Source organism: Balaenoptera ricei, chromosome 3 (assembly GCF_028023285.1).
Source record: "Balaenoptera ricei isolate mBalRic1 chromosome 3, mBalRic1.hap2, whole genome shotgun sequence".
Lineage (NCBI taxonomy): Eukaryota > Metazoa > Chordata > Mammalia > Artiodactyla > Balaenopteridae > Balaenoptera > Balaenoptera ricei.
Window position 1 is genome coordinate 111,415,676 of NC_082641.1, and position 25,900 is coordinate 111,441,575.

The window sequence follows — 25,900 nt, forward strand, 5'->3', positions numbered from 1 at the left end:
GATTCCCTGTCTTCTGAGGTATCTTTAAGCGATTTATCAGAAATGCTCATTACAAAGAGTTGCTTCCCGATTGACAGCTGGCTTCCCCTCCACAACTGGAAGCCACCGTAACTCTCAGCAACCCCTTGCTCTCCCAGGTGCCCATGCAAGTGAGGGGTCCTGATGATTCGCTAGCTTCATTTCATCCTGCCACTTACCAGCTGGTCTGAACGTACCGAGGAGCATGTCATCTACCTCAGTGTCTCTTGCATCCAGCTCAAGACATGTGCTTAGAATGGGTTGGAGCTTGAAAGGCTTTAGTGCCGTAGGCTCCTCAGTCTGACCTAAGGACAGGAGTGGTTTAGAAATCGGTGCGACGAGGCTGAACGAAAAAAACAAGGCGGTGGGCTTGAGGGTGGAATCCCCCCCTCCGCCGCAGAGGGCGCTGTCTTTGACTTTGACAGAGACCTACCTAAGACTGCTGAAGGCCGCGTTCCAACGGCGGCCTTCTCTACCCACCAACCTACCCCAAGGAGAGGAGATGAGAGACGCCTCTGGACTTTGAAGATTAGTTTGCGCTCCCATTTCCCAACACAAGGTGTGGCGTAGGAGGTGCCACCACCGGATCTTCCTTTGAGATAAAGAAAAAAGCGGAAGTAGGACAAAAGCGCTTCCTCAGTATTTTGCATTAAACCGGCTCTCCTACTTTCTTCTGGAAGGGGAGGTGCTCCACTGCTCTTTGCCGCCGCACTTAGCGCGGCAGCGGGGTCCATGTGCATGCTCAATGACCAACTCCACCTCCCAACTGTCTTTCGGCGGCCCTGCCCCTTCCCAGGTTCTTGGGCCTGGGAGTGACGTACACTTGTACGTAACTGGGGGGGGCGAGGCCTCGGGAAGAAAAGCAGCTGAGCCGGAGTCTCGCGAGAACGTTCCCCCTCAGTTCTCGCGCTGCTTCTTTACTCTCGTCGCGACGAGACCTTTCGAGATCTTCTCCGCCCCCGCTACCGGCGCCCAGGCTGCGGCCGCTGAGCCGGAGCCGGCCTGAGTAGTGTCCTCCGCTGTGGCCCTCCTTCCAAGAACCTAGGCGCTTGCGTGGCCCTCCGCACGTCTCCCACTAGCCCCGGTTCCCTGGCCCACGCGGCCCGCTTTACGCACGCCAGCCCCGCCGGGGTCCGTGTCTTGTCTTGCCGGCCGGACCCGGGCTCGAGCCTGAGCTGTAGCCGGCGCCATGTCGGTGGTGGGCATAGATCTGGGGTTCCAGAGCTGCTACGTCGCTGTAGCCCGCGCCGGCGGCATCGAAACGATCGCTAATGAATACAGCGACCGCTGCACGCCGTGAGTGTGGGCCAGGGTAGCCGCGTGCACTGGGGGTGGGGGGGTGGGGTGGGGAGGTAGCGCTTGCTCCGGTCTGTGACCCTCGCGGCTTGGGGAACGCGGGCCGGGCAGTCACCTCCGTTCCGAGCCGAAACTCCGGTGGGTAGTGGACCCCCACTGCGTTTTAGGTCACTAGGGGCCGCGACCTCCCGTGTGGGTCTGCGCAGGGGCGAGGCCTTTTTTCTGTGGCCCGCCGGCCGAGCGAGGGCTCCGAGTGGGTACTTGGACCAGCGGAGGCTGTGGGTAGGAGCTGGAGCGAAGGCAGGCCCGGGATGTGGGATGGACCGAGATTCTCTTTTAGAGGGCACATAATAGGCCCAGGGCGTACTGACGTCTCTTCAGCCCAGCACAGAGTTGGGAGCTTTGCACACAGCAGGAGCTTAATAAAAGTTTAATTGAACCGGTCTGGCGTCTGCCGGCAGGCGGTAAGACAGTGCAGAGGCCGGAGTCCCACGTGAGTGGGGGGTGGGGTGGCGCCCGGAAGAGAGGGAGTCGGAGCACCGGAGATCTCCAGATAGGGTTGGCACGGAAAGATATAGAAAAGGATTTAATAAAATCGATGCCTTTTGGATACCTTTGCAATCACTTTGGTTTTTCACGTCGCTTCAGTATATTGAACTGAATGTTGGGTCATTCTCTGCTGTCATTCTTTGCGCACCTATCCCTAACAGCGTTCCGCTTTCACGGTAATACATTCCAACCAGGGTGTTGGCTGCAATTGTTAATGAATGACTCAGGGGCTCACTTTGACTTTTAGAACCTATGGTAAGTTATGGAGCCAGTATAGACACAGCGCTAAGAAATCATGACTCACCCAGGTCTTTCCTTGGATAGGGTAAGAGTCTTTTGTACATAGAGACACCTATGTACATTGTCTTCCTCTTGGCCAGAATCTTTTTAAGAAGTTTCTGTTATTTGCTAGGATCTCATTGTGTCTCATTAAGGGCCTCTGTTTTAAGGCTCGTTTTTCACCCCACCTTTTGTTACACTTCTTCAGCAATTTCTGGCCAACTCGATTGCTCCCTATACCAGACTGATCTTTGCTACCCAGAAGGCTGACAACATTTCCCTTAAACTTATCAAATTTCTATCCCTTATTTTAGACCTAACCCATGTGCTTCCCCCAAAACCCATCCCAGATCCAAAACTACAGTTTGATGTTCCTTTCTCAATTTTATTTATAGTTTTTTTAAAAAAAATTTATTTATTTATTTATTTATGGCTGTGTTGGGTCTTCGTTTCTGTGCGAGGGCTTTCTCCAGTTGCGGCAAGTGGGGGCCACTCTTCATCGTGGTGCGCGGGCCTCTCACCATCGCGGCCTCTCTTGTTGCGGAGCACAGGCTCCAGACGCGCAGGCTCAGCAATTGTGGCTCACGGGCCTAGTCGCTCCGCGGCATGTGGGATCTTCCCAGACCAGGGCTCGAACCCGTCTCCCCTGCATTGGCAGGCAGATTCTCAACCACTGCGCCACCAGGGAAGCCCCTATTTATAGTTTTTAACTAATGAGATATAATTCACATACCATACAGTTAACCCTTTTAAAGTGTACAGTTTGTTTTTAGTGTAGACACAAAATTGTGCAACCATCAACACAATTTTAAAACATTTTCATCATCCCACAAGAGAAACCCTGTACTCATTAGCAGTCACAGCCCAATCCCCAACCCTCCCATCTTCATAGTTTTTAACAGTGGGTCTAATTTGTATTTCCAGGGAAGTGTATTGTACAATGAAGTTTTTAAATATTTAAGCATTAATTTTCTATTTGTTATTGTTTTCCTCTCTGGATGCTAGTTTGCTTCATCTGTAGAGATAGTTTTCCTCAAATTAAGAGGGCTAGAGCACTGAGTTAGGCATGTAACTTTTTGGTCTTTTCCCAGCTAGAATTGAACATACTTTAGCTCCAAAAGTAAGAGAATTCCAGATATTGGAATGAAGTGTTCCTGTCCTTTCTTTTAGACTCTTATGCCCCCTTTTCTCCTTTAGACAAATAGTAACTACAACAGTTTTACAATGAATCTCATTATTTGGAACTGAAAGAGTTGTTTCAGAAAAGAATTTAATCTTCCCAGATCACAGTTAAATTTGTCCCAAAGACTATTTGATGGGTGACCAGATACACCATGTAATTGTGATAAGAATATCTGTTTAAATACTTAAAAGTAATTTTCCTTACATGTTCCTATATTTCCCAGGAACTTAGAGGGATGCCATACATTCAAGTAGTTTTTGAACTATGATCTCGATTAGCTTAGATTTCTGTGTTGGAGTCTTTGGCTAAGTAGAACATGGGGGGCAGAAAGATTGATTTTTTTTTTTTTTTTAAAGTAGTGATTATGGAAGAATGGATTTATATCTCAGAGGTACACAGGGAGTGTGACATAGGTTTGTTTTAGTGTGAGAGTGGAATGAGATGCAGGTTCTGGAGGGTTGGGTATGGTGAAAGTAACTCATTTAAAATTGTGGGTTCAACAGCATTTGAATTCCATTTTTGAGGAGCCAGTTGAGTCTTACCTAGAAGAAACCCTTGCTTTCCCACCAAATTTAGGCTTCCTTTCATTTTAGCAGATAATGAGTGCTTCTAATATGCCAGCTGTTGTGCTAAGCACTGAAGGTACTCTGATAAACAAGTAAGATCCTGCCATCATGGACATGGCTAGCGGAGAAAACCAGATGCTAAACAAATATGTAATTGCTGACTGTGGTAAAGGCCCAGATGGGAAAGTACGGAAAACAATGATGGGGACCTAATTTAAATTGGATATGGGGTGGTGATGGAAGGTGCTTCTTAAAGAAGTGTCATTTAAGATGAAACCCAGAGGATGAGTAGGGTTTTACCATGGAGGTTTGTGGTGGGAGCAAGGAAGAGTTGTTCCAGGCAGAAGGAATAGCAAGTGAGGAAGAACTGAGGTATACTTGACAGACTGAGAGGATTATAGTCACTTGAAAAAATGCTGTGAATTGAATCTGCAGAGGAGTTAGGCAAGGCAGGTTAGATTATAGCAGGGCTTTGTAAATCATGTTAAAGATTTTTATCTAGGTGCTGTGGGAGGTGATCCAATTGATATTTTAAAGATGTGATTGGCTTTTTTGTGGAGAACGGATTTATTTGAGAAGGGCAAGAGAAGAAGCCGGATGATGCTTAGGAGGATATTGCAATCATTTGGTCCACGTGGGAGTTTATGTTGCTCTCCACCAGTGTGGAAGCATGGGAGAAAAGTGTGGGCGGCTTAGAGATAAACTTTGGAGTTTTAAATTATGAGTGTTGTGTTGATATTTCATGACCATAGGCTTTGGAATAAGATGGAAAGCCTATTTTCATATTTAGTTGGATTTTACCATAGAAAGAGTACAACCTTAAAGCTTCTTTGGAATAAAAATGTTAATGGACTGCCAAACGTTACAGGAGTTAGTTGGGCCGTACTGTACAAAATTTATAGGGTAGAGATGAGTTACCTAAGAAGATAATTCTGTGTATGAATAGTTTATGTTATCATTTTCATGGACTTAGTTCCTCATAAAACAGTATATTAGGAATTTGAAGAGATGAAATTGTCTGTTAATAACTGCCCTTGAGAGCAAAAGCTGAAAGTAAGGTGGGTTCTGGCTAACTGGCAGATTAATATCTGATACCTTATTTGTGCAAGAAAAGTGTTCCTCTATGGAGTGAATATCTTTACACGTTGTAGATCTAAGTAGAGTGTCAGGATGACTGGATCTTTTGGGTTCAGGGAATAGGAAAGTTGATTGGTTAACTAAAGCTTCAGACTGCTAACACTTCTCATGTCTAATTGAGGTTATCAAAGTAGTTTCTTAGACTCATTTAAGAACTAAAATACAACTTTGTATATAGAATTGGTAGGTGTAATCTACAGGAACTTTATGTCATCAGGTTCTAAATTGGGTTTCCTAAATTAAAACTTTTTCTGACTTAATAAAATACTTGTTTGCTTTAACAACAACAACAAAAATAAAGTGCTAAGTAAAATTGTTTCCTCTCTAATTATTTGCTGTTTGCTGTCTATCCTTGCATAACTTTTTCTAGACTTCTACAAATATATGTGGGGGCGTGTGTGCCCATATAAACAAATAGGATCATACTGTATTTTGTAACTATTTTCTTTCACTTATATTTTAGACATCCTTCAGAGTCAGTAAATATGAATTTACCTCCTTAAGTACATAATAGTCCATATTATGGCTTTAACATGCTTTCCTCAGATGTTCAGGTTGTTTCTAAATTTTTGCAATTAGAAATAGTCTTCAACAAGTCTTTTATTTTTATGTTTACATGTTAATACTTTTATTTTTGTTGGATAGATTTCAAGATGTGAAATTGGTGAAAGGATATATATGCTTAAAATTTCAGTACCTATTGCCAGAATACTTTACAAAAATTTAAGGGATTAATTTACACCAGGAACGTAAGTGATTTCTCTGTTTCACTGGGGTTTGTGAGGATTATGAGTTAAAATAATATAAAATATTTAGCATAGTGCCTGTTACATAGTAAATACTGCCCAATTATTTGCTCATATTGCTATTATTACCTTTTTGTATTTTTTATTAATTCTCTTTATTCATGGACCATATATTGGGACAGTAAAATGAAATCTATGGAAGTTTGCCTTTAGGGTTTATCAAATATGTAGCTTTTAATGTGTAAATCTTATTGACTCAGGAGTTTGTGGTTCTTAAGGAACTGCATATCTTGCTAGTATGAGTTGTTTGATCTGTTCGATATCAACTGTTTTGGGTTATTTTCTAGTTCTGGGCTAAGGCAGTGACCATGGGGTACTCTGATTAACCTAATAACCATTTCCATGCCAGTTTTGCCTGCTTCTCTTATTTGATAGTCTAAATACTATTGTAGGTTCTCTGAAAAACTCATTTTCTTATATTGTATAAGAAATTAGAGTCACAGCTGTCTGAATATCCTGAGAGTGGTCCTACACACACTTATAAACATGAAACTGTACCTTTTAAGGATCTGTGCTGGTTGCAGCTGTTTATAACATCCTATCAGAATATGCATAAATGTTTGGTCAGTGGTATCTTTTACCCAGGAAAGAGAACAAAGGCTATTCTCTGGTTTAAAAAGATGATTATTTATAGGACTTAAAGATTAGAACAGAGAAGTCTTGAACTTGATTTAAATTAACTTTGTGTAATGTCAGCCTGTAATTTGGAATGGAGGAAAGGTAATATCAGTCAAGTAGCAAGTGTCTTGAGTACTGCCGTTTTTAGCAGCATTAACTTGGCCTTGTGTAAAGTATAGAGGAAGTGTAAGATAGAGTCCTGCTGTGGAGATGTAATCATTCTAGTTGGAAATATGAATGACGTAAAGCAACAGTAAATAGAATAAGAATAGAGAGTACAATTATGCGCAAGGTTATTAAATATAGACCTTAATTGTACAAGTTCAGAGGACAAGTCACATCTGTGGGGGATGGAGTGATAAGGAAAGGCAAGAGTGGGACTTGAGCAAACAGGATTAGAAAACATGAAGAAAGGATTGGGACAGTCTGCGTGAAGGTATAGAAGTAGGAATAAATCTAGAGGGTTTGGTAGGCAGTACAAAAGTATGTATGGGGACTAACCTGGTGGTCCAGTGGTAAAGAGTCTGCCTTCCAGTGCAGGGGTTGCAGGTTCGATCCCTGGTCATGGAACTAAGATCCCACGTGCAGTGGGGCAACTAAGCCCACGCGCCACAACTACTGAGCTTGGACGCCTCAACGACAGAGGCTGCGTGCTGCAAACTACAGAGCCCACGTGCTCTGGAGCCTGCATGCCACAACTAGAGAGAAACCTGCGTGCTGCAAGGAGAATGCAGCCAAAAAAAAAAAAAAAAAAGTATGTATGTGTGGGACTTGGAGTTTGATAGTCCTGATTTTGAATCCTGAACTCTAGTACTAGTTATGTTTCTGGGCACATTAACTTGCCTTTATTCAGTTCTTCATTTACAAAATTGGGTCAGTAATAGTTCTTGTCTCAGAGTATTTGGGAGAATCAAGTGTAGAATGCTTAGCACACTGCCTGGCGTATGAAGGCTCAAAAATGAAAGCTGTGGGACAAGGGAGCTTGACCTGCTTGGATGAAAGAGAGGCTTCCTGCCATAGATAGGGATTGCATGCAGGCTATGTGAAATTTTGGAATTTCCTGGTGAGTGGCAAATAGTATCAATACATATTTCCTTTAAATATCTTGTTCCCTGTCCAAATCCTGACAGAATCATTCAGCCACTGAAGATTTTTTAGAGTGTTTGTTGAGGAGAAACAAACTTAATGGGGATATTTAGCTTCTCTTTTTAAAAGAATTACTTAATTTAGGGGGGCTTCCCTGGTGGCGCAGTGGTTGAGAATCTGCCTGCCAATGCAGGGGACACGGGTTCGAGCCCTGGTCTGGGAAGATCCCACATGCCGCAGAGCAACTGAGCCCGTGAGCCACAATTACTGAGCCTGCGCGTCTGGAGCCTGTGCTCCGCAACAAGAGAGGCCGCGATGGTGAGAGGCCCGCGCACCGTGATGAAGAGTGGCCCCCACTTGCCGCAACTAGAGGAAACCCTTGCACAGAAACGAAGACCCAACACAGCCATAAATAAAAAAAAAAAAAAAAAAAAAAAATTAATTTATTAGGATTGCATAACAGTATTTACCTAAATAGTAATGGCCATCTCTGGTGGGAGGGTGTTGGTTGTGGAGTTACTGATAATCCCTATTTTCATTTTTATACTTTTCTAATTTTCTACGATGAGCTTGCGCTGGGAAGCACTGAATAGGTTCTAGCGTTGGCCCTAAAATGACGTAATCTTTTTGGGCCTTTTTCACATTTAAGTATTAGATTTCTTTAAGTAAGGTTTTAGTTTAAAAACCCCTTCAATTTGTGCTGTTTAACATATCTACCCTCATTCAGTTGTCCTTTTGAAAAGGAAATGGTAGGACTTTTTATTCCTCATGATTTTAAAGATGGCTGAGTGGGTTTTAGTGGATAGTTTGAGAAGGTGAAGCACAATTTTCATAGCAAACTAGTTGGTATATTTTTGGTTTGTTCTGTTTTTTTTTTTTTGTGGCTGTGCCATGTGTCTTGCGGGATCTCAGTTCCCCAACCACGGATTAGACCCAGGCTATGGCAGTGAAAGCTCAGAATCCTAACCACTAGGCCACCAGGGAACTCCCTAGTTGGTATATTTTTTTGTATGAAACTCAGACCAAGGTTTCATTGGAGGTTTAGTAATAGCTAATGTTATTTATGATGTGCCAGTCTCTGATAAAAGTCCTTTAAAAGTGGATCAACAAATTTAATCCTTATAACAACCATATTAGGTAGATGTGGTAATTTCCCCCATTTCAGAGATGAACAAATTGAATTTCAGAGCAGTTAATTAACAGGTCACACAGCTAGAAAGGTAGAGAAGGGATTCAGACAGACCCATACTGTCTAATTCTAGAGCCTGAGCTCTTTTTACTGTACATGTGTTCAACTCAATCAAATTGACCATAAAGTGGAAAAGCTAAGGATTCCTTTCTTTAATGTACTAGTTGGCTTGTTATAGAACTTTTTTTAGAATGTAAGCATTATGTAATAATATATTAATGATTTTCTATAATATAAGAAAAGTGTGAATTCTGCCCATACTTTGTAAGAGTTATGCCTTGTTTGAGGTGTAATTGCTATATTATGTGGTGAAAATTGATGTTCCATTAGTGACATTTGATTGCTTTGTAAGTGGTTGGGAACTGTTTGTAGTGTGTGCATATGTAGACGAATAAAAGGATGAATAATTTGAACTGAGACAAATTTTTATTTAGCTTTTCAAGATATAAGAACCATTTCCTATCTATTACTTCTAAGGCAGATGTAGATTTTAAGAGTAAGTAAAAATGTTAACTGACTTCAAAGAGAATATTACCTAGAGTAGCTCTGTACAGTAGAACATTGTGTGATGATGGAAATGTTCTACATTCACATTGCCCAAAGTCCAGTAAGTTTTAAGCCAAGTCTAATAAGTTTTAAGAGGTAGAAACAATTTTTACTTGAGAGGGATTGGGAAGGCATCACAAGTGTGTGATATCTCTGGAGAATGAGTGAGATTTAGAAGGACCAGGGCATTCAGGTGGCAAAAGTGGTAGAGCAAAGCAGGAGGATTGGAAGACTATTTGACTTGTGTTGGGGCACTGTGTGCTTGAGATTGCACCTGGAAAAAGGGGGTGGGGTTGGGATTGTGAGAGGCCTTAGGTTCTACATTAAGGAATCTGGACCCTATTTGCTGGTAATGTTTTTGTTTGGAAGGTAATTAGAAGCAAGACAGATTCAGAGTTACCAAGGTAGAATAGGAAATTAACCCTTCAACGGACGTACAATAAAGTTGGGAACATTAATTTTTTCGTTCTTAGAGCTAGTATTGTTTTGAGGAGATGAAGGCTTGAAAACAGGGCTGCAGGAAACAATGGAAGATAAATAATGTTGGCTTTTAGTTATGTTGGGATTGAGGTATTGGTGGGATGCATCTTAGAAATTCAGATCTGGTGGCTTTTAGAAAGATGTAGGTTTGCATGCATAGGCTAGAAGGAGTGGACAGGGTGAATGGAGTAGGTAAGATTACGGTGGGCAATTTTCTAAAGGGCTGTATGGGCTGTAATAGGGGAGACATTTAAGTGGTACTTAGGAATTTTTTTTTTTTTTTAAAGTGATAGGTGGTATATTTGCAGAAAGGCTGAGCTTGACACCTGTGCTCTAGAGGGGCTACCCCCCAGCATGTTCTAGGCCCATAGAGCTTAGGGTTCATAGGAAATCTGATGAAATCCCAGGCTGTGTCATATTGATACAGGGCATAGCTGCCTGTAACTGCTCTGGGAGATTGGCTCACAGGGATTCTTGCACCATTGGTTGGAAAGGGCCTCTGAGGCACAGAGAGGCTGAGCATTCTGCCAGTTTGTACAGGGCTGGTAAGTTTATCTAAGTAAAACAGTTCTACTTAATTAATAGGTCATCTAATGTGGTCAGATTTGGACCAAGGCAGTATGGCTGCAGAGCTCTTATTCTTACTCATTCCACTAAGTTCGAAGAATTAGGGGTCCAGGGAGGATAGAGAGAGGGTCAAAGCTAGCTAGAGTGTAAAGTATGGAGAAACGATCTATAGTCCTGACTCCCATTGCTTTCAGATTGTATGACTGGGGACAAATTTACTTATTAATACCTTTTTGGACTCAGTTTCCTCTCCTATAAAGTGGGAATAAGATAGGGTGCTTATGAGGATTAAATGAGATAGTGCATATAGGCAATTTATGCAGTCATTATTATTAAGTAGGAGGAAGAGAAGGCTTTACTAACCTGAGGGAGAAATGGACTCTGGGAAGAGCTTTGTCTTTTGGATTTTTTGGGGGTGGCATGGGTGAATTTGATCTTATTTTAGCTTGAGAGAAATCAGCTACTGGAAAGGGAGGTGACAAATATATGCAAGGTTCCAGAGTGAAAAACAGGGGGAAGCATAGAGGCCATGGTAGCAAAAACATCAACTCCAAAATAACTGACTTTTTAAGCTTAAACAGTGTTTTAAAGTGTTTATACCTTTAAGCAAGTTTCAATTTTGCTTTCTAAAATAAGCAGCATATAGATCAAACCAGCAGGCAGTATATGAATTGATTTGGAAGAATGTGTTCAGAAGTGGGAATGAAGTTCCTTGTCAGAAATTGAGTCTTTAAAAAAAAAAAAAGAAAAGAAATTGAGTCCTTGGAAACTAGTTCTAGAAAAATAACTTTTTACGTATTCAGTATTGACAATAGGACAAGAGTTGTTTTCAGGGTTTATAGACCATTCTCTTGGTGAAGTTATGAGCTGTTCTAAACACAAAGAACATTTTATTGATGTATTGATAGGGTATACTATTTTATATTGGAATTTTGAACACCAGACTTGAAGAATTAGAGGATAGTGGAGACTGGTTAGTCCACCTCTCTCCAGTATTTCAGACAGATGGTCATATCAAACTTGTACTTCAACATCTAAGTGACGAACTCCCATTATTCTAAGAAGCAGTGCATTCCATGGACAGTTTACTCAGTAGAAAGGTCAAAATCATAGACTTACTGTGTGCAGTTAAAAATAATAGGGCTTTTCGGCTAAGACTAAAAAATCTTGCCTGCTTTTTTTTTGCTGTGCTGCGAGGCTTGTGGGATCTTAGTTCCCTAAACAGGGATCGAACCTTTCCCCCGCTGCAGTGGGAGCGTGGAGTCTTAACCACTGGACCGCCAGGGAAGTCCTTGCTTGCTTTGGTTTTGGATGTAATAATTACAGTAAGGTTTGATGCTTAAATGTTTGTTTTGTCTTCTAGGGCTTGCATTTCTTTTGGTCCTAAGAATCGTTCAATTGGAGCAGCAGCTAAAAGCCAGGTAGAATTTTGTTTTTCCCTAAAGTGACTTTTTTCTGTGGTTTGTCTATCCTTCCCATTCAGCAAGTATTTCAGTGCCCATTATGTGCCCAACACTGGGAGCCCCTGGGTGTACAATTGAGAGAGATGAACCTGATCCTTCTTATGTACTTGAGTGAGAAACAAATAGCTTTTTAAAATAGCATGAACATATATAATCTGTTTAATGCAAAGTGCTAGGATGTATTTATCCAGATATTGTTTAAGCAAGGTTTGCTTGTTCCTGGGTATTTTATTTTTTAATTTTTTTCCTGGGTATTTTAAATGCTCGTTAAAGTGTCTTGTTCTGTTTTCATCTTACTCATATTTAAGGTCAGTGTTGATCAAGGTTTTCAAGGAAGGAAAACATACTTGTAGAAGCACACTTATCATTAGTTTACTTTTAAACCAGGAACCTGACATATTTGCTGGTTCCTCTGTAACCAGAGCAGCAGAACCTGAAGAGTTCTATTTTCCTGAGTGTCTGAGGTTGCTATAAAATTAAGGAGTTGCATGTTAGATGTTTTAATAGTTCAATCTGGAGCAACATATAGAATGAATAACTGTCTCTTTTTCTGGACCAGGCAGCACCTAAGATTTATAAGCCCGAGAAAATGGTGCTTGGCCAATTTAATTAAATTGGGTGTTTTATAATCTCATTTTCAGAAAGTTCAAGATGTTTTAGGAGACAGTAGATAGCAAGTACAGAGCTGTTTTGAAACGTCTTTCCTTCTAAAATTCCAGTGAATTCTTCCTGTTTTTAAACTTGCTTTCATTATTGAGAATAGTTATTGTACTAAACTGGCTGCCTAGTACTAGGTTGACGTAGTTATTGTGATACTGAGTTTCTACTTGGCAGCTTACTGAAACAGGGCCTGACTTTGGAACCCTCATATTGTTTTACAAAAGAACTTCTGTTTGTGCCTTTTGACATTCCTGATGCAGAGGAGCTCTGCTGTTTTTCCTTGGGACTTGTTGCACTTCTGCATTGGGAAGAGGAGCCTATAAGTCTTAAGCAGAAGTTCATTCTTAAATTTTTTGAATGTCCTTTGCCAGCATTTTTTCCCATAAATTATAATACTTTATTCTAGAGAAATTAGAAAATATAGATGTAAAAGTGTAAGGAATTTGGAAGTTAGCATACTACCATTATCCAAAAATCTTAATGTGTTAATATCTTAATGTGTAACCTTTTGTACTCTTTCTAAGCATATAAATGTTTTTCTCCCCACCCCAAGAAAGTGACATCATATCATATAGATACTTGTCTCCAGACTTCTAAAATAATCTTAACCATTGTATGGATATGCCATAATTTATTTACCCATTCCCCTGTCATTTACCCTCTAGGCTCTTTGCAGTTTTCTGCTGTGATAAATAATGCTCTGTCAGTTTATTTGCATTATCTTTGTGGGCTTAGTGTCATCTTTTTTTCCTTTATGGTAAGTTTTCTTCAGTAGAATAACTGAATTGATACTGCCAGATTGACCCATGGAAAGTTCGAATCACAAACTACGGGTAATTTTTAAAAGATAAAAATTATTTTATGTAAATGTTTGTTAGAAGTTTAAGAACAGAGAATACTTTTATAAGGGTAATGACCTGTCTTCATGAGGAAGTAAGGCAGTCTGGGCTCTGGTCCTAGCCCTGCATGTGACCTGTACAGGTCCCTCACTCCTCACCTCACAAGCTAGCAGGCATCGTTCAGAAAGGTTTAGTGCTGAAGAAAACTAACTCAGAAGGAAAATGATTCTAATTTAACCCTGAGATTGTTGAATTTTTTTTTTCATAATTTAATTGCTATTAGTCTTTCCACCCTTTGACTCTGATACTCTTTTTCTTAGGTAATTTCCAATGCAAAGAACACAGTCCAAGGATTTAAAAGATTCCATGGCCGAGCATTCTCTGATCCATTTGTGGAGGCAGAAAAACCTAAACTTGCATATGATATTGTGCAGTTGCCCACTGGGTTAACAGGTATAAAGGTAAGGTTTTCAAGATAATACCTTAATGATTGAAATACAGTACTTTATGTTATCAGGTCATTGTACATTTATACCATTCTACTTTCAAGTTGTAATGAAAATGGTTACAAATGCTTTGGAAAGTCTTTTGCTAGTAAAGACCATTGGCATTTTTTGAATAATCTGGATTTTATTTGGGAGCCATAGGTGGCACTGTTAATAGGGGTTGGACAGATAGGTGGTAATGATGTGAAGTTAACTGCCATTGCTACTTGTCTTGTTGACTAATGCAGCAGTCTTGCTGGTATGATTTTAGTGAATGACTTCCAGAAGAGCAGGCAAAGAAATCAACGCTTTAAAGTCACTGCCAGATATGTGGTCATACTCTTGACAGTAGGATTGGAAAGGTGTTGTTCTTTTGGGGAAAAGGGAGTTTAGTCTTTGCTATCTCTGCAACATCTAGGAGAGTCTCTTTGTGAAGCATGCAGTGAACTGATCATGCAAAAAAGATTAGAGGCTGAGGGATGGGTACGGTGAACACATCTCTCTCTTACACTCAGGTGATAAGAGGAATCCAGAAGGGTATTTGAGCTTTTCAGGCAACTGAGTTTAGAGAGAGGAAATGTGGTGTTTGAGACACCCCATTTGGAGAAATAAGGATCATGGGAACAGGTTCAAAATCCAAGAGATGATGAGAATTGTGGGGAAAAGGTAGTTAATTGTGCCGTTGTAGCTGAGAATTCACTTGAATTTGGAAGTGAAGATTTTTGATAACTGAAAAATGATCACTGGGTTTACTTATGGTATTTTCAGCAATAATTTTAGAACAGTTTGAATGGGCCTAATAATGGATAAATATGGAGTGCAGAGGAGGAAAAAAGGAAAGGGAGCTGAGGAAATGGGGGATACTTACAGTCAAGAAAGAAATAGGATGGGTATTGGCAGATTTAGTCAGAAGCGTTACAAGTGCCAAAGGAGAAAGAGACTAGGGAGAAGACCTGGGAACAAGTGGATCCAAGTATGAGCTTGGAGGAATTGATGAAGACTTAAATGAGGGAAGAAGGGGTAGCTTTGAAAGAGGCTCACTGGGAGGGTTATTCTCCCATCTTTATCATGCAATAAAGTGAGACACTGTTAAATTCTAAACCAGAATAAATTATGGTTGGGCTGGGGAGTGAGAAGGTGGTGTTCAAGTTGAGTTGGAGCAGGAACTAAAAGAAGAAAGTGACATTTTCTGGTCTGGGTTGTACTTGGGGAGTATGGGCATGTGGAATAGGACCTTACCTTACTTAGGCAGTCTTTTCAACATTTAAAGTTTGTAACTGTTGTCAAAGTTGCATACCTTTATCCCGGTGTAGGATATCTTGAAGCTTTGTTTGTCGTTTATTCTTTAATTCAACAAGTATTTATTGTGTCAAGTTTGTCCTCCGTGTTGGGGCTATGACAGTGAACAAATCTGACAAAAACCATTGCGTTAGATTGGATCCTAATTGGGACGATGATCATAAAGTCAACACAGTAAACAAAGTAAAATACACACAGTACGTCAGATGGTAAAATAGTTTCCACCACCAGATCCCTTTATGGAGGAACAGTGTGGGTCATAGTGAGCTATACCAATTTGCTTCTGCCCAGGTAATTGTCTTCAAGTTTTGTTGGTGGTCACAACGTACCATTTACATAGTGGTCCTCATCTCCAGGTATCATGCTTGACAAGCATGTTAAAAAGCTAAAAGTGACCTTCAAGTTATTTTCGCTTCTGAAACTAGCTTTCTTAATTCTTTCCTGAGTTAATGTTCCATTGATGATTTAGAGATTATTCATTTTAGGTTTTTAGGACATGAAGAAATATTAAGTTTAGATCCTTTTGTTTTTTTATTGCAGGTGAAATACATGGAGGAAGAGCGAAATTTTACCACGGAGCAAGTGACTGCCATGCTTTTGTCCAAACTGAAGGAGACAGCAGAAAGTGTTCTTAAGAAACCTGTCGTGGACTGTGTTGTTTCGGTGAGTTTGATCCCTACACATTATTGGGGTCTTGCATGAAGAAGCAGAAAGAAGAAAGCTGTTAATTGAAAATAAAATTGCTTTTTGTCTTAGGTGGTAATGGTTATTTTAAGACTTTATCAAGCTAGTTCTCATATTCTTGAATATTTTTTTCTGCCCCCTAGTTTTTGCTCATGATTCTGTTATTCTGTCTGTTTAAAGGCTTATCTCTAAGCCCACTTCTTCCTGGATTCTTTCTAGCACCTAGCATAGTGCCTGGCACATGGTAGCCACTTGTTTGTTGAATTAGTTGAATACTCTCAACTAGAAATACTGTTTTTTTCTTGATTTCTATCTCTGTATCTTCGCTGTTTTTGTATCCAGCGCTAAAGGCAAGGCAGCAGTAGACTTCATCTTGTCTTTTCCATTTCCCTCTTTAGACAGAAGCCTGGCTGTTTGTAGCTTTGTGCTTGTAGTATGGTGAAGTCCATAGGGACTGTTGAAATTTGGGTGGTTGTATTGGCCTTTCCAATGAATCTCCTCATTCTGCCGTTGTTATCTGATATTTTAGCTCTTTGGCCTCCTTTGCCTTTTTAAATTTTTATTTATTTTTAAAAAATTTTATTGAAGTATAGTTGATTTACAATGTTGTGTTAATTTCTTCTCTACAGCAAAGTGATTCAGTTACACATATATATGTTCTTTGCCATTATGGTTTGTCACAGGATATTGGATATAGTTCCCTGTGCTATACAGTAGGACCTTGTTGTTTATTGGCATCTTTTGTCTTAATTTTGTTGCATTGGTTGGCAAAGCAAGGACTGTTAGGTGGCTTATTTCACCTCACAGTTTTTTGACTGATGGGTTCCTTGGTTCTTGGCTATCTAGTAAAGTAGTACTGACATTTGTCAGGAAGAATTGGCTTATGGCTCATAACCCACATTTTGGGGATGCAAAGAATAAGAATGCTACTTCCCTTAAAGAGCTCAGATTCAGTACAGGCACTGTATTTCTTAGATGGTTTCTGCCTTCCCCCAAATGTCTGTTGGACTTTGAGATTTGTCCCTATTTCCCCCCATCTACTGCCCTAACTTTTTTTTTTTTTTTTTTTGGTTGCCACGGGAATTCATTATTTATTCTTTTTTTTCTTTTTTCACACATACACTGTATTTTATTTTTACAAGAGATAAATAGACTGACACCAAGCATTGTACATGGATGACCACAACAAAAGCAACAATGATTGCAATTACCAAACATGAAACACACTCTTACTATGTCATAATATTGACATTCAATCCAGTAATCCTCCACTGTAACAGCTCCTTTTACTGCTCTAACTTTGATTCTGAATTTTGCTCCATGTAGAAGTAAAATTTATGTAAAATGGCAAGACTGCCTGAGTGGCTTTTCCAGCTTTTGGGATCAAGTTAAAAGGTGATGAATTAAGTTATGTGTTGTGGGTCCTCAAGAGTTTTGGTGATTTGATAGGAGAATTTACAGGACTCAGAATAAAGCCATATTCACGGCTAAGATTTATTATAGTGAAAGGATGCAAAGCAAAATCAGTAAAGTGGAAAAGTACATGGACAATGTCTGGAGGAAAGCATATACAAGCTTCCAAGAGTCACCTTCCATTGGAGTCAGACCAGAAGTGCTTAATTCCTCCAGCAGCAAGTTGTGACAGCACGTATGAAATGTCATACACCGGCGAAGTTCTGCCTGAGCCTTGGAGTCCAGGATTTCTATCGGAGGTCATTCACATAGGCACGTTATGCCTTGCATGTACCAAAATTCCAGACTTGCAGAAGCAAATTAAGTGTAAAGCATAAACTACATTGTACAAACAGTTTAGGCACAGTGAGCCACTCTTATAATTTAGGGAAATTTTTCTGTTGATTTAGGGAACTAGTTATCATTCAAATTCCTAGATGCAGAAAAGGGCCAACCTTGCCATTGGGCCTAAGGATAGTGGTCTCTGGCCTCTGTGTGAACTCTTTTCTGCACAGTCTTCTCTGCACAGTCACTGCTCTAGCTCTTGGTACTATGGCATATCTGATTGCTATGTAAATAAGGCCTGGGTGGATTTTGCTTTACTTATAAATTGATTATTGTTAAAATATAAGCTTTATTTTTGGGGGAAGGTAATAGTAGCCCTCATGTTCAAATCAAATCAAATGTGTAAAAGGGTATATGGGAAGCTTTAGCACATCTGTTACCTAGTAAGTAGATTTTCCTTCCTAGAGGTTACCAGTTTTACCACTTTGTTACAGATCTTTCCAGAGGTTTTTATGTACCCAGGCAAATATGTATAGGTCCTTTTTTACTTTCATTTTTCTTTTAGTATATTTTGGACAATTTACCTTATATATGTTCCATAGCAGTAAAGAGGTGCTTCGTTCCTTTTAGTGCAGCACAGTGTCGCAGTTGATGTGTACCATAATCTGTTTAACTAGTCTCTTTTTGTTGGACATCCAGGTTGCTTCCAGATTTTGTTTTTTTTTTTAATTGTGAAGAATACTACAATGAGTAAACTTGAACAAGTATCATTTTGCTCTTATGTGATAAGTCTGTAGGTTATAGGCTAAATTCCTAGAAGTGCAATTGCTGGGACAAAGGATATGTGTATTTTAAACTTTAACAGCTGTTGTTTAATCGCCCTTTAGAGAATTTGTGCTGATTTACACTTATATCAGCAATGCATGAGAGGGCTTGTTTGACCACAGCCTCACCAGCACAGCTTATTGGTGTATTAAATAATTCTGATAGCTAAATAATGGTAGCAAAGTGTGTGTGATTTTAATGCTGATATTTTACTCTTCAGGTAAACTAGAACATTTTAAAATTTATGAACCATTTTGTATTTCGCTTTTTGTGAAATGTTCCTATCCTTTCCTCATTTTATTTTGAGTGTATGGTCTTTATTTTGATTTGTAGTTGTTCGAATATTAGAGAGATTATTAACTCTTTGCTGTTTTATGATGTGAGTTGCAAATATTTTTCCCCATTTGGTCATTAGAATTTTTTAATGAGTCAAATGTATCAACCCCCCTCCCCGCCTTTTTCTTTTCTTTTCTTCCCCAGCAAAACATTCTCTTATTTTTATCTCAGCAGATGTTCTCATTTGGCACCTGACATCAAACCAAAGACCTTAGTTCGGTGGGCTGAGACCATTTGTAAACTTAATATTTGTAAGTCTCAGTGCCTATGAGCATCAGAGCACCTGCCCTCCCTCTGATCCCTTAGGGGTGCCTAAATCTGTCTCAGGTGTGCTAACAGTGCTGGCCACAGGGTGGTGGAAAAGTCGTGGCACTGCCATCTGCTGGGATAGGAACCCAAGCTGCACCTTGAAAGCAAGCTCTTTTCAGGTCTCCAGATAGGGTCCCAATTATGCTTATTCAACATACTCTTGTCTGCCTGGGCTGGAATGAAGAAAGGACCATTTTCCCCAGTGGCACAGGAGAGGATTCACAAGCTGGTTTACACTTTTTAGAGCTCAAGCATCTAAGGAAGTCTTGTCTTGGGGGCTGGAGCAGTGCGCTCCCAGGTCAGTGCTGCTACCCAGGGGAAACCCCAAGTCCAACTTGGCAGCCTTTGCACAATGGGTACTTTCCCAGGCTCCATGAAAATATTCAGAGCTCATCAGAACATTTTACTTAAATGCAGTTTACAACTGTCAGAGGAGTTCAGGACTGTCTGGCCTGGGACTCTTATCAGGATCTCATTTTAGGATTAGTTATTCAAAGCATGAAATAAGGGGGAATACTTTTTTTTTTTTTTGCCATACCATGTGGCATGTGGAACTTGCCCGACCAGGGATCGAGCCTGTGCCCCATGCAATGGAAGTGCGGAGTCTTAACCTCTGGACCACCAGGGAAGTCCAAGAGGGAATACATTTTAAGGATCGAGGCTGCTCTTTGTAGCCCTGCTGAGGCAACTATTTAAGACATGATCAGTACAGAGAAAAGTGGGTACTCAGCAGGGCACAGCTGGCTTTCAGACCCAGACTTCTTCAGTGGTGTGGTTGAAGAGGGACTTCAGCTTGGGCATTCTGTCAATAGCTTATCCTCTGCAAGGCTGGTTGACCCAGCAGGTGCAGATCAAGAGCAGCTTCAGGAGAATGAAGACCAGAGACTTGATCAGGTCAAAGGAGAGCTCATTTTATTTTGAGTGTATGTTCTGGCATAACAACATCTTGAAAATGAACTTGAGGCTAAGAACTCTAAGGACGCAGAAAAGGCTGAGCATGGCCAGCTGCTTCTCTCTGCCCTGGAAGAGATGCACGGAGATGATAGTGGGGAAGTAGGTGCTGAGCCTGTTAGTGGCGAAGAAGGGCACAGACACGTTTCACCAGGAGAGGCTGGGAGCCAGGCTGTCCACACGCAGGGTCAGTAGCACAGAGAACACCAACAGGGCCAGCCAGGTGCTAGAAGATCTTGAAGGTAGTGAAGCCCAGCCACTGTTGGCGAGAAGAGAGCATCACGCAGGATGAGCGAGCCAGGGACAGCCGTACGTCCCACCCACCGGGCTGCGCCTCCAGTCCCCACGGGCCTCACTGATGTCTGCTGTTGTTGCTGCCAGGCGAGCGAGAGGCAGCGAGCAGCCCTGCCCGCTGCAGCCCTTGGCCCAGGTGTGCCACTGATCTCCCGGCCCCGGCTTGGGACCCAGCACTGGCCACCAGTGGACTCCCACCTTGACCTGCCGGTTCTTTTGGGTTTTGTGTTATATTTAGAAAATCCCATCTTTTCTTTGACGGTAAAGATTCCCTTTTATTATGGTACTCATGATTTTTAAAAAACATTTAAATTTTTGATTTGAAATATATTTTGGTATTAGGTGTATAGTAAGGATACAACTTTATTATTTTTTCTGTATGGCTGTCCATTTGTCCCAAGACTACTGAATAGTCCAACTTTCTCCTACTGGTTTGAAATACTTCCTTGATCATATACAGAATAAATTGCTGTAAGTATTTGAGGGTGTTTCTGGATTTTACTGTTGTTTGACAGGTATATTTTAAATGAGGGATCTCCATAATACAGTAAACTTTCAAATTTTTTTATAGGTTCCTTGTTTCTATACTGATGCAGAAAGACGGTCAGTGATGGATGCAACACAGATTGCTGGTCTCAATTGCCTTCGATTAATGAATGAAACTACTGCAGGTAAGAGACTATTAACTGAAATTTTTGACTTGCTCCATCTTGAAGGTTGTGAAATCTTAAAACCCTAGGTTTTCTTGTTCCCTGTTTTGCTTGGAGCACTTACCACCTGTGTGTCATAGTTTTTTTGGATACTCTGTCACATTCTATGAAGAGTTCACCTGAGAAGTGCTTTTTCTGTATCCTCATAGCACTTGCTTTGGTATTTAATTGCATGCTTGTTTGGAAAGGAACGCATTTATTGTGTGTTTGGAGCATTGCTTTGGTTTAAATATTGGGTTTTTCTCCAACTTGTGGATTGGTGGAGTTACAGGGGTGGGGTATAAAGCAACATCTCAAGGGGTGGACTATATGGGAATGTTGAGATGGCACAAGGATAGTAGAAACATGGGAAGAAATGTTTGGAGAAGTGGAGGAAGTGGTTTTGGGAAAAATTGCCAAAGTTGTTGGAATTGGAAATTGGAAACGTAAGGAAACCTAAGTGAATGTCGGCATTTAACTCTTTGAAGTTAGTGTTCTTCATGAATAAATCATTCAGAGCTTATAAAGATTTTGAGTCTTTCATGGATCTGTATACAGAGTCTGTTTTTTCCTTCTTAAATGAATTTTAAGTTTAGTACTTAAATGGTAACATTATGTTGAATTTTTTTCTTATTGTGTAGTTGCTCTTGCATATGGAATCTATAAACAAGATCTTCCTGCCTTAGAAGAGAAACCAAGAAATGTAGTTTTTGTAGACATGGGGCATTCTTCTTATCAAGTTTCTGTATGTGCGTTTAATAGAGGAAAACTTAAAGTAAGTATATTTTTTCCAGAAGACTATTACAAGTGTATGGTAATTAGGAATTTATGAGAGACAACTTAAAATAATTGGTTAAAGAATTTTGTTTCACTAGTGGAAACTTGGTATGAGCTATCTGAACTAGAAATTAGGTAGGTAGGGGTTGGGTGGAAGTTGTAAGCGCAAAATAATTTATCAAGAGTTGACAAGGTATGAAGCAAAGAGCATAGACCTTGAGGAAGAAACTCTTAGAGTCCTGAGCCTATTTTTCTTATCTATAATGTGGGGAAAATAATGCTTGCCTTGCAAGCTTACTAGGAGGAATCTTTAACATGTTCATATATCTTACACTGAGGATTGAGGAAATGATAAACGTATTCTCTTAAGGTTTTGAGTGGTCTGGGAACAGGATGGAGTGACTAGAACTTGGGTGGCCGAAAGAAACCAGGCTAGGAGTGATATTCTAGATGTCTGGAGATGTTAGAGCTCTGGAGAAAGCAGTTTTGTACACAGAGAAGTCTAGCAGTGTTAATGGCAGAGATGGACCAGAGGGTGATCATGGTCGCAGTTGAAAAAATTTTTTAAAAATATGTATACACATTTCCTGTATTAGTCTCTTTATTAAGGTAAAATTTATATAGAGTGAAAGGTATAGATTTTAGGTGTTCAGTGAGGGTTTTTTTTTAATTTATTTTTTTAAATTGAAGTATAGTTGATTTACAGTGTTGTGTTAGTTTCAGGTATGTAGCATAGTGATTCAGTTATACATATATATTCTTTTTCAGATTCCTTTTTCCCTTACAGGTTTTTACAAAATATTGAGTATAGTTCCCTGTGCTATGCAGTAGGTCCTTGTTGGTTATCTATTTTATTTATAGTAGTGTTAATCCCATCCTCCTAATTTATCCCCCCTGCTTCCCCTTTGGTAACCTTAAGTTTGTTTTCTATGTCTGTGAGTCACAGTCGAATTTGATGGTATATGCTAGTTCCTCAGTGGGATATAAAATCAGTCCTCTAGCTTGGTGATTTTATCTAGAATTTGCTTAAAAACCAAGGATATTTTGAGTATTTGATTATTTGGGTTCTGTATCAAGGTTCTTAGTGCCAGGTCTAAACTGGTTTTCTGCCTCCAATTTAGGGGTTGGTCGAGTGGACTACCTATCCCAAAATAAGTACTTGTTAGGTTTGGAAGGCATTTTGAGTTTCTCTTTGTTACAATCCTGTTTCTTTGAAAACTGGACTTGCCTCTGCTTTATATTCTGATTTGTTTCTATGGTTTATGTTTTTGTTTTGTTTTTTTAATGCAAACAAATAAATCTTTGGGATGGTTGGGAAATAAGAGGTTCACGATTTTTACAGATATGAATGATGGACCAAGTGTTTTTCTCACTGTTTAAGCCTTACTTTTATCCATAATAGGATTATTTCTAAATTCCATTTTGTACTCTCACTTTTTAACTTTAATTTAATTATTTATTTTTTATTTTATTTATTTATTTTTGGCTGCATTGGATCTTTGTTGCTGTGCGCGGGCTTTTCTCTGGTTGCGGTGAGCGGGGGCTACTCTTCGTTGCAGTGCATGGGCTTCTCATGGTGGTGGCTTCTCTTGTTACGGAGCATGGGCTCCAGGTGCGCGGGCTTCAGTAGTTGCGCGGCATGCCGGCTTAGTTGCTCCATGGCATGTGGGAGCAACATTGGCATTGTTGCTCCCCTGCATTGGCAGGTGGATTTTTAACCACTGCGCCACCAGGGAAGCCCTCTCACCTTTTTGGACAGAAGATACTGGCCATAATTTAGCCTTGTCTTTGAGTCAAAGTGATGTGTATTAGTTTCTGCTTCATTATCAGCTGTTACTTGTCAGTTTTCCAATTATAATTAAAGCTTAATTATCAAAATACTTATTATAAAATCAAATTTTGGAACATTTATGTATAAAGAAAAGACATTCATGATCTTATTACAGTTTGGTGTATTTCATTCTAGTCTTTTATGAAAACAAAATTGGAATTACACAGAACTGTGTCTGTTTTTTTTTTTTCCTCTCCTATGAGTTCACTTATTAAGAAAAACTTCCTGAGGACATTTAACATTCTTTGAAGAGATTGTTTTAAGGGTGTGGTTCATCACATATTTAGCCAGTCTTCTATTATTGGGTCTGATTAGATCTAGTTTGCTTCTAATCTGCCAGAGATTTGGAAAAGGATAACCTAACCTAATTAGTCTTCTATGTTGAATAGAAACAGATAGCTGTGAGTTCGGGCTTTAGCATATTTTCTGGTAGTAAATTGCATAGAACTAAATAAGCCTTTGGTATTATTCACAGTTTTGTGGTAGCAATAAGACTAGAACTGTACATGACATGTTAGTCTATTGGGCCTTGAATTATAATTGTTGCTTGGAGTCAGATTGGTGTAGTGGAGAAGGCATAGGTTTTGGAATTGAGGTTGGGTTTTGAATGCTACTTCTACCACTTAATATCTTTGTGACCTGCATGTTATCTGATCTATCTAGGTCTTTGTATCATCTGTAAATTGGGGATTACAATGTCTCTTTCCATAGTGGTTGTAACCATGATTAAATGACACATGCACATTGCCTTGTTTCAGCCTTTTTATGACAGTTTACCAGTTAAATATATATTGTGATAAAATTTTAAATTGGTTAGTTTTTGAATTAATTATCATCTTTTTTCAAAGGTTCTGGCCACTGCATTTGACACAACACTGGGAGGCAGAAAATTTGATGAGGTGCTAGTAAATCACTTCTGTGAGGAATTTGGGAAGAAATACAAGCTAGACATAAAGTCCAAAATCCGTGCATTATTACGACTGTCTCAGGAGTGTGAGAAACTCAAGAAATTGATGAGTGCAAATGCTTCAGACCTTCCTTTGAGCATCGAATGTTTTATGAATGATGTTGATGTATCTGGAACTATGAATAGGTAATCATATTAATATTTTGATGGTAAACTGAACTGTGATGTTTCTCTACTTATATTAGCCTTAATTAGCTAATTGTTGAAATTGTATGGATGTTATATGATAACTTCAGTTCTATAGGTAAAAATTAGAGGCCATTCAGGATCTTGCCTTTATTTTATTTAAAAAAAAAAAATTTATTTATTTTTATGTTTGGCTGCGCCTCATGGCACGTGGGATCTTAGTTCCCTGACCTGGGTTCGAACCCGCACCCCCTGCATTGGAAGTGCAGAGTCTTAACCACTGGACCGCCAGGGAAGTCCAGATATTGCCTTTGATGTGAAGGCTGGGTTTGGTTAGTCTAATAATGTAGACTATTAGGTTTAGGTTTGTTCTGGTTATTTGAATATTCCAGGAAATTGGCAGTTCCTTTACTTGTGCATGTATTACACGTGAGTTACCAGTTTCCATAAATTCAGGGCAAAGTGCTTTAATGCAAGATTAAACTGAATTTGCTTTAGTCATTGATTCAGAAATTGGTGTTTTTGAGTAGTTCAGTATCACTTGAGGACAACGGGTCTTCTTGTATAATACTACAAGAATTCTGGGTAACTGACATTTCAGGGCTATCCTCAGAAATACCCAGAATGCTTCTGTTATCTGGTTAGGTTGCTTGGATGTTCTTCAGTATGTGAACTCTACTGGTAGAATTCAGGCAAGACTGATGGCTTGTTTGGAGAAGGGTGGCCTGAGCCATCTTCAGAAAATTGAGATGGAGTCAGAATTGCTTTTAATCTGCCAGAATTAGATTACTGTGCCTAGTAACCAGATTTGTAGTCACCTTTCTCTTCTACTTGAAAGTGATGGTTTTCATTTTTATTAAACAACTTTTTGTGTATCTATGATGTGTTGGGGGAATCATACAGTATGTGTTTGGCTTCTTTTGTGTCTGGCTTCTTTAACTTAATGTTTCCTAGGTTCATGTATTAGTACCTCATTGCTTTTTATGGCAAATAATACTACATTTGTGTGGGTATATCACATTTTATTTTTCCATTCATCAGTTGATGGACATTTGGGTTTCCACCTTTTAGCTATTGTGATGAGTGTTTCTATGAACATTCATGAACAAGTTGTTTGAGTATATTGTTTTCAGTTCTTTTGGGTATATAGCTAGGAGGGGAATTGCTGGGTCACGTGGTAATCATATGTTTAGCTTTTTGAGGAATCACCAAGCTATTTTCAACGTGTCCAGTGCATCTCTAGTGGCAGTGCACACTTCCCTTCTAAAAGCTCGGAAGGGACTTCCCTGGTGATGCAGTGGTTAAGAA

General features: G+C 39.9%; 1 protein-coding gene and 1 pseudogene across 1 annotated transcript in view; one reads left to right on the forward strand and one right to left on the reverse strand.

The window, feature by feature from the left end:
- The first annotated feature begins 933 nt into the window (after nucleotides 1–933).
- Nucleotides 934–25,900, forward strand: part of HSPA4 (heat shock protein family A (Hsp70) member 4) — a 42,632-nt gene continuing 17,665 nt past the window's right edge. Inside the window, exons 1-7 of the mRNA XM_059917069.1 lie at nucleotides 934–1,314; nucleotides 11,684–11,741; nucleotides 13,603–13,743; nucleotides 15,607–15,729; nucleotides 20,774–20,873; nucleotides 21,533–21,666; nucleotides 24,348–24,592. Coding sequence (XP_059773052.1) covers nucleotides 1,208–1,314; nucleotides 11,684–11,741; nucleotides 13,603–13,743; nucleotides 15,607–15,729; nucleotides 20,774–20,873; nucleotides 21,533–21,666; nucleotides 24,348–24,592 — 908 coding nt within the window. The 5' untranslated portion in view covers nucleotides 934–1,207. The remainder of the gene's footprint in view (nucleotides 1,315–11,683; nucleotides 11,742–13,602; nucleotides 13,744–15,606; nucleotides 15,730–20,773; nucleotides 20,874–21,532; nucleotides 21,667–24,347; nucleotides 24,593–25,900) is intronic.
- LOC132362064 (transmembrane protein 203-like) lies at nucleotides 19,771–20,188 on the reverse strand (annotated as a pseudogene).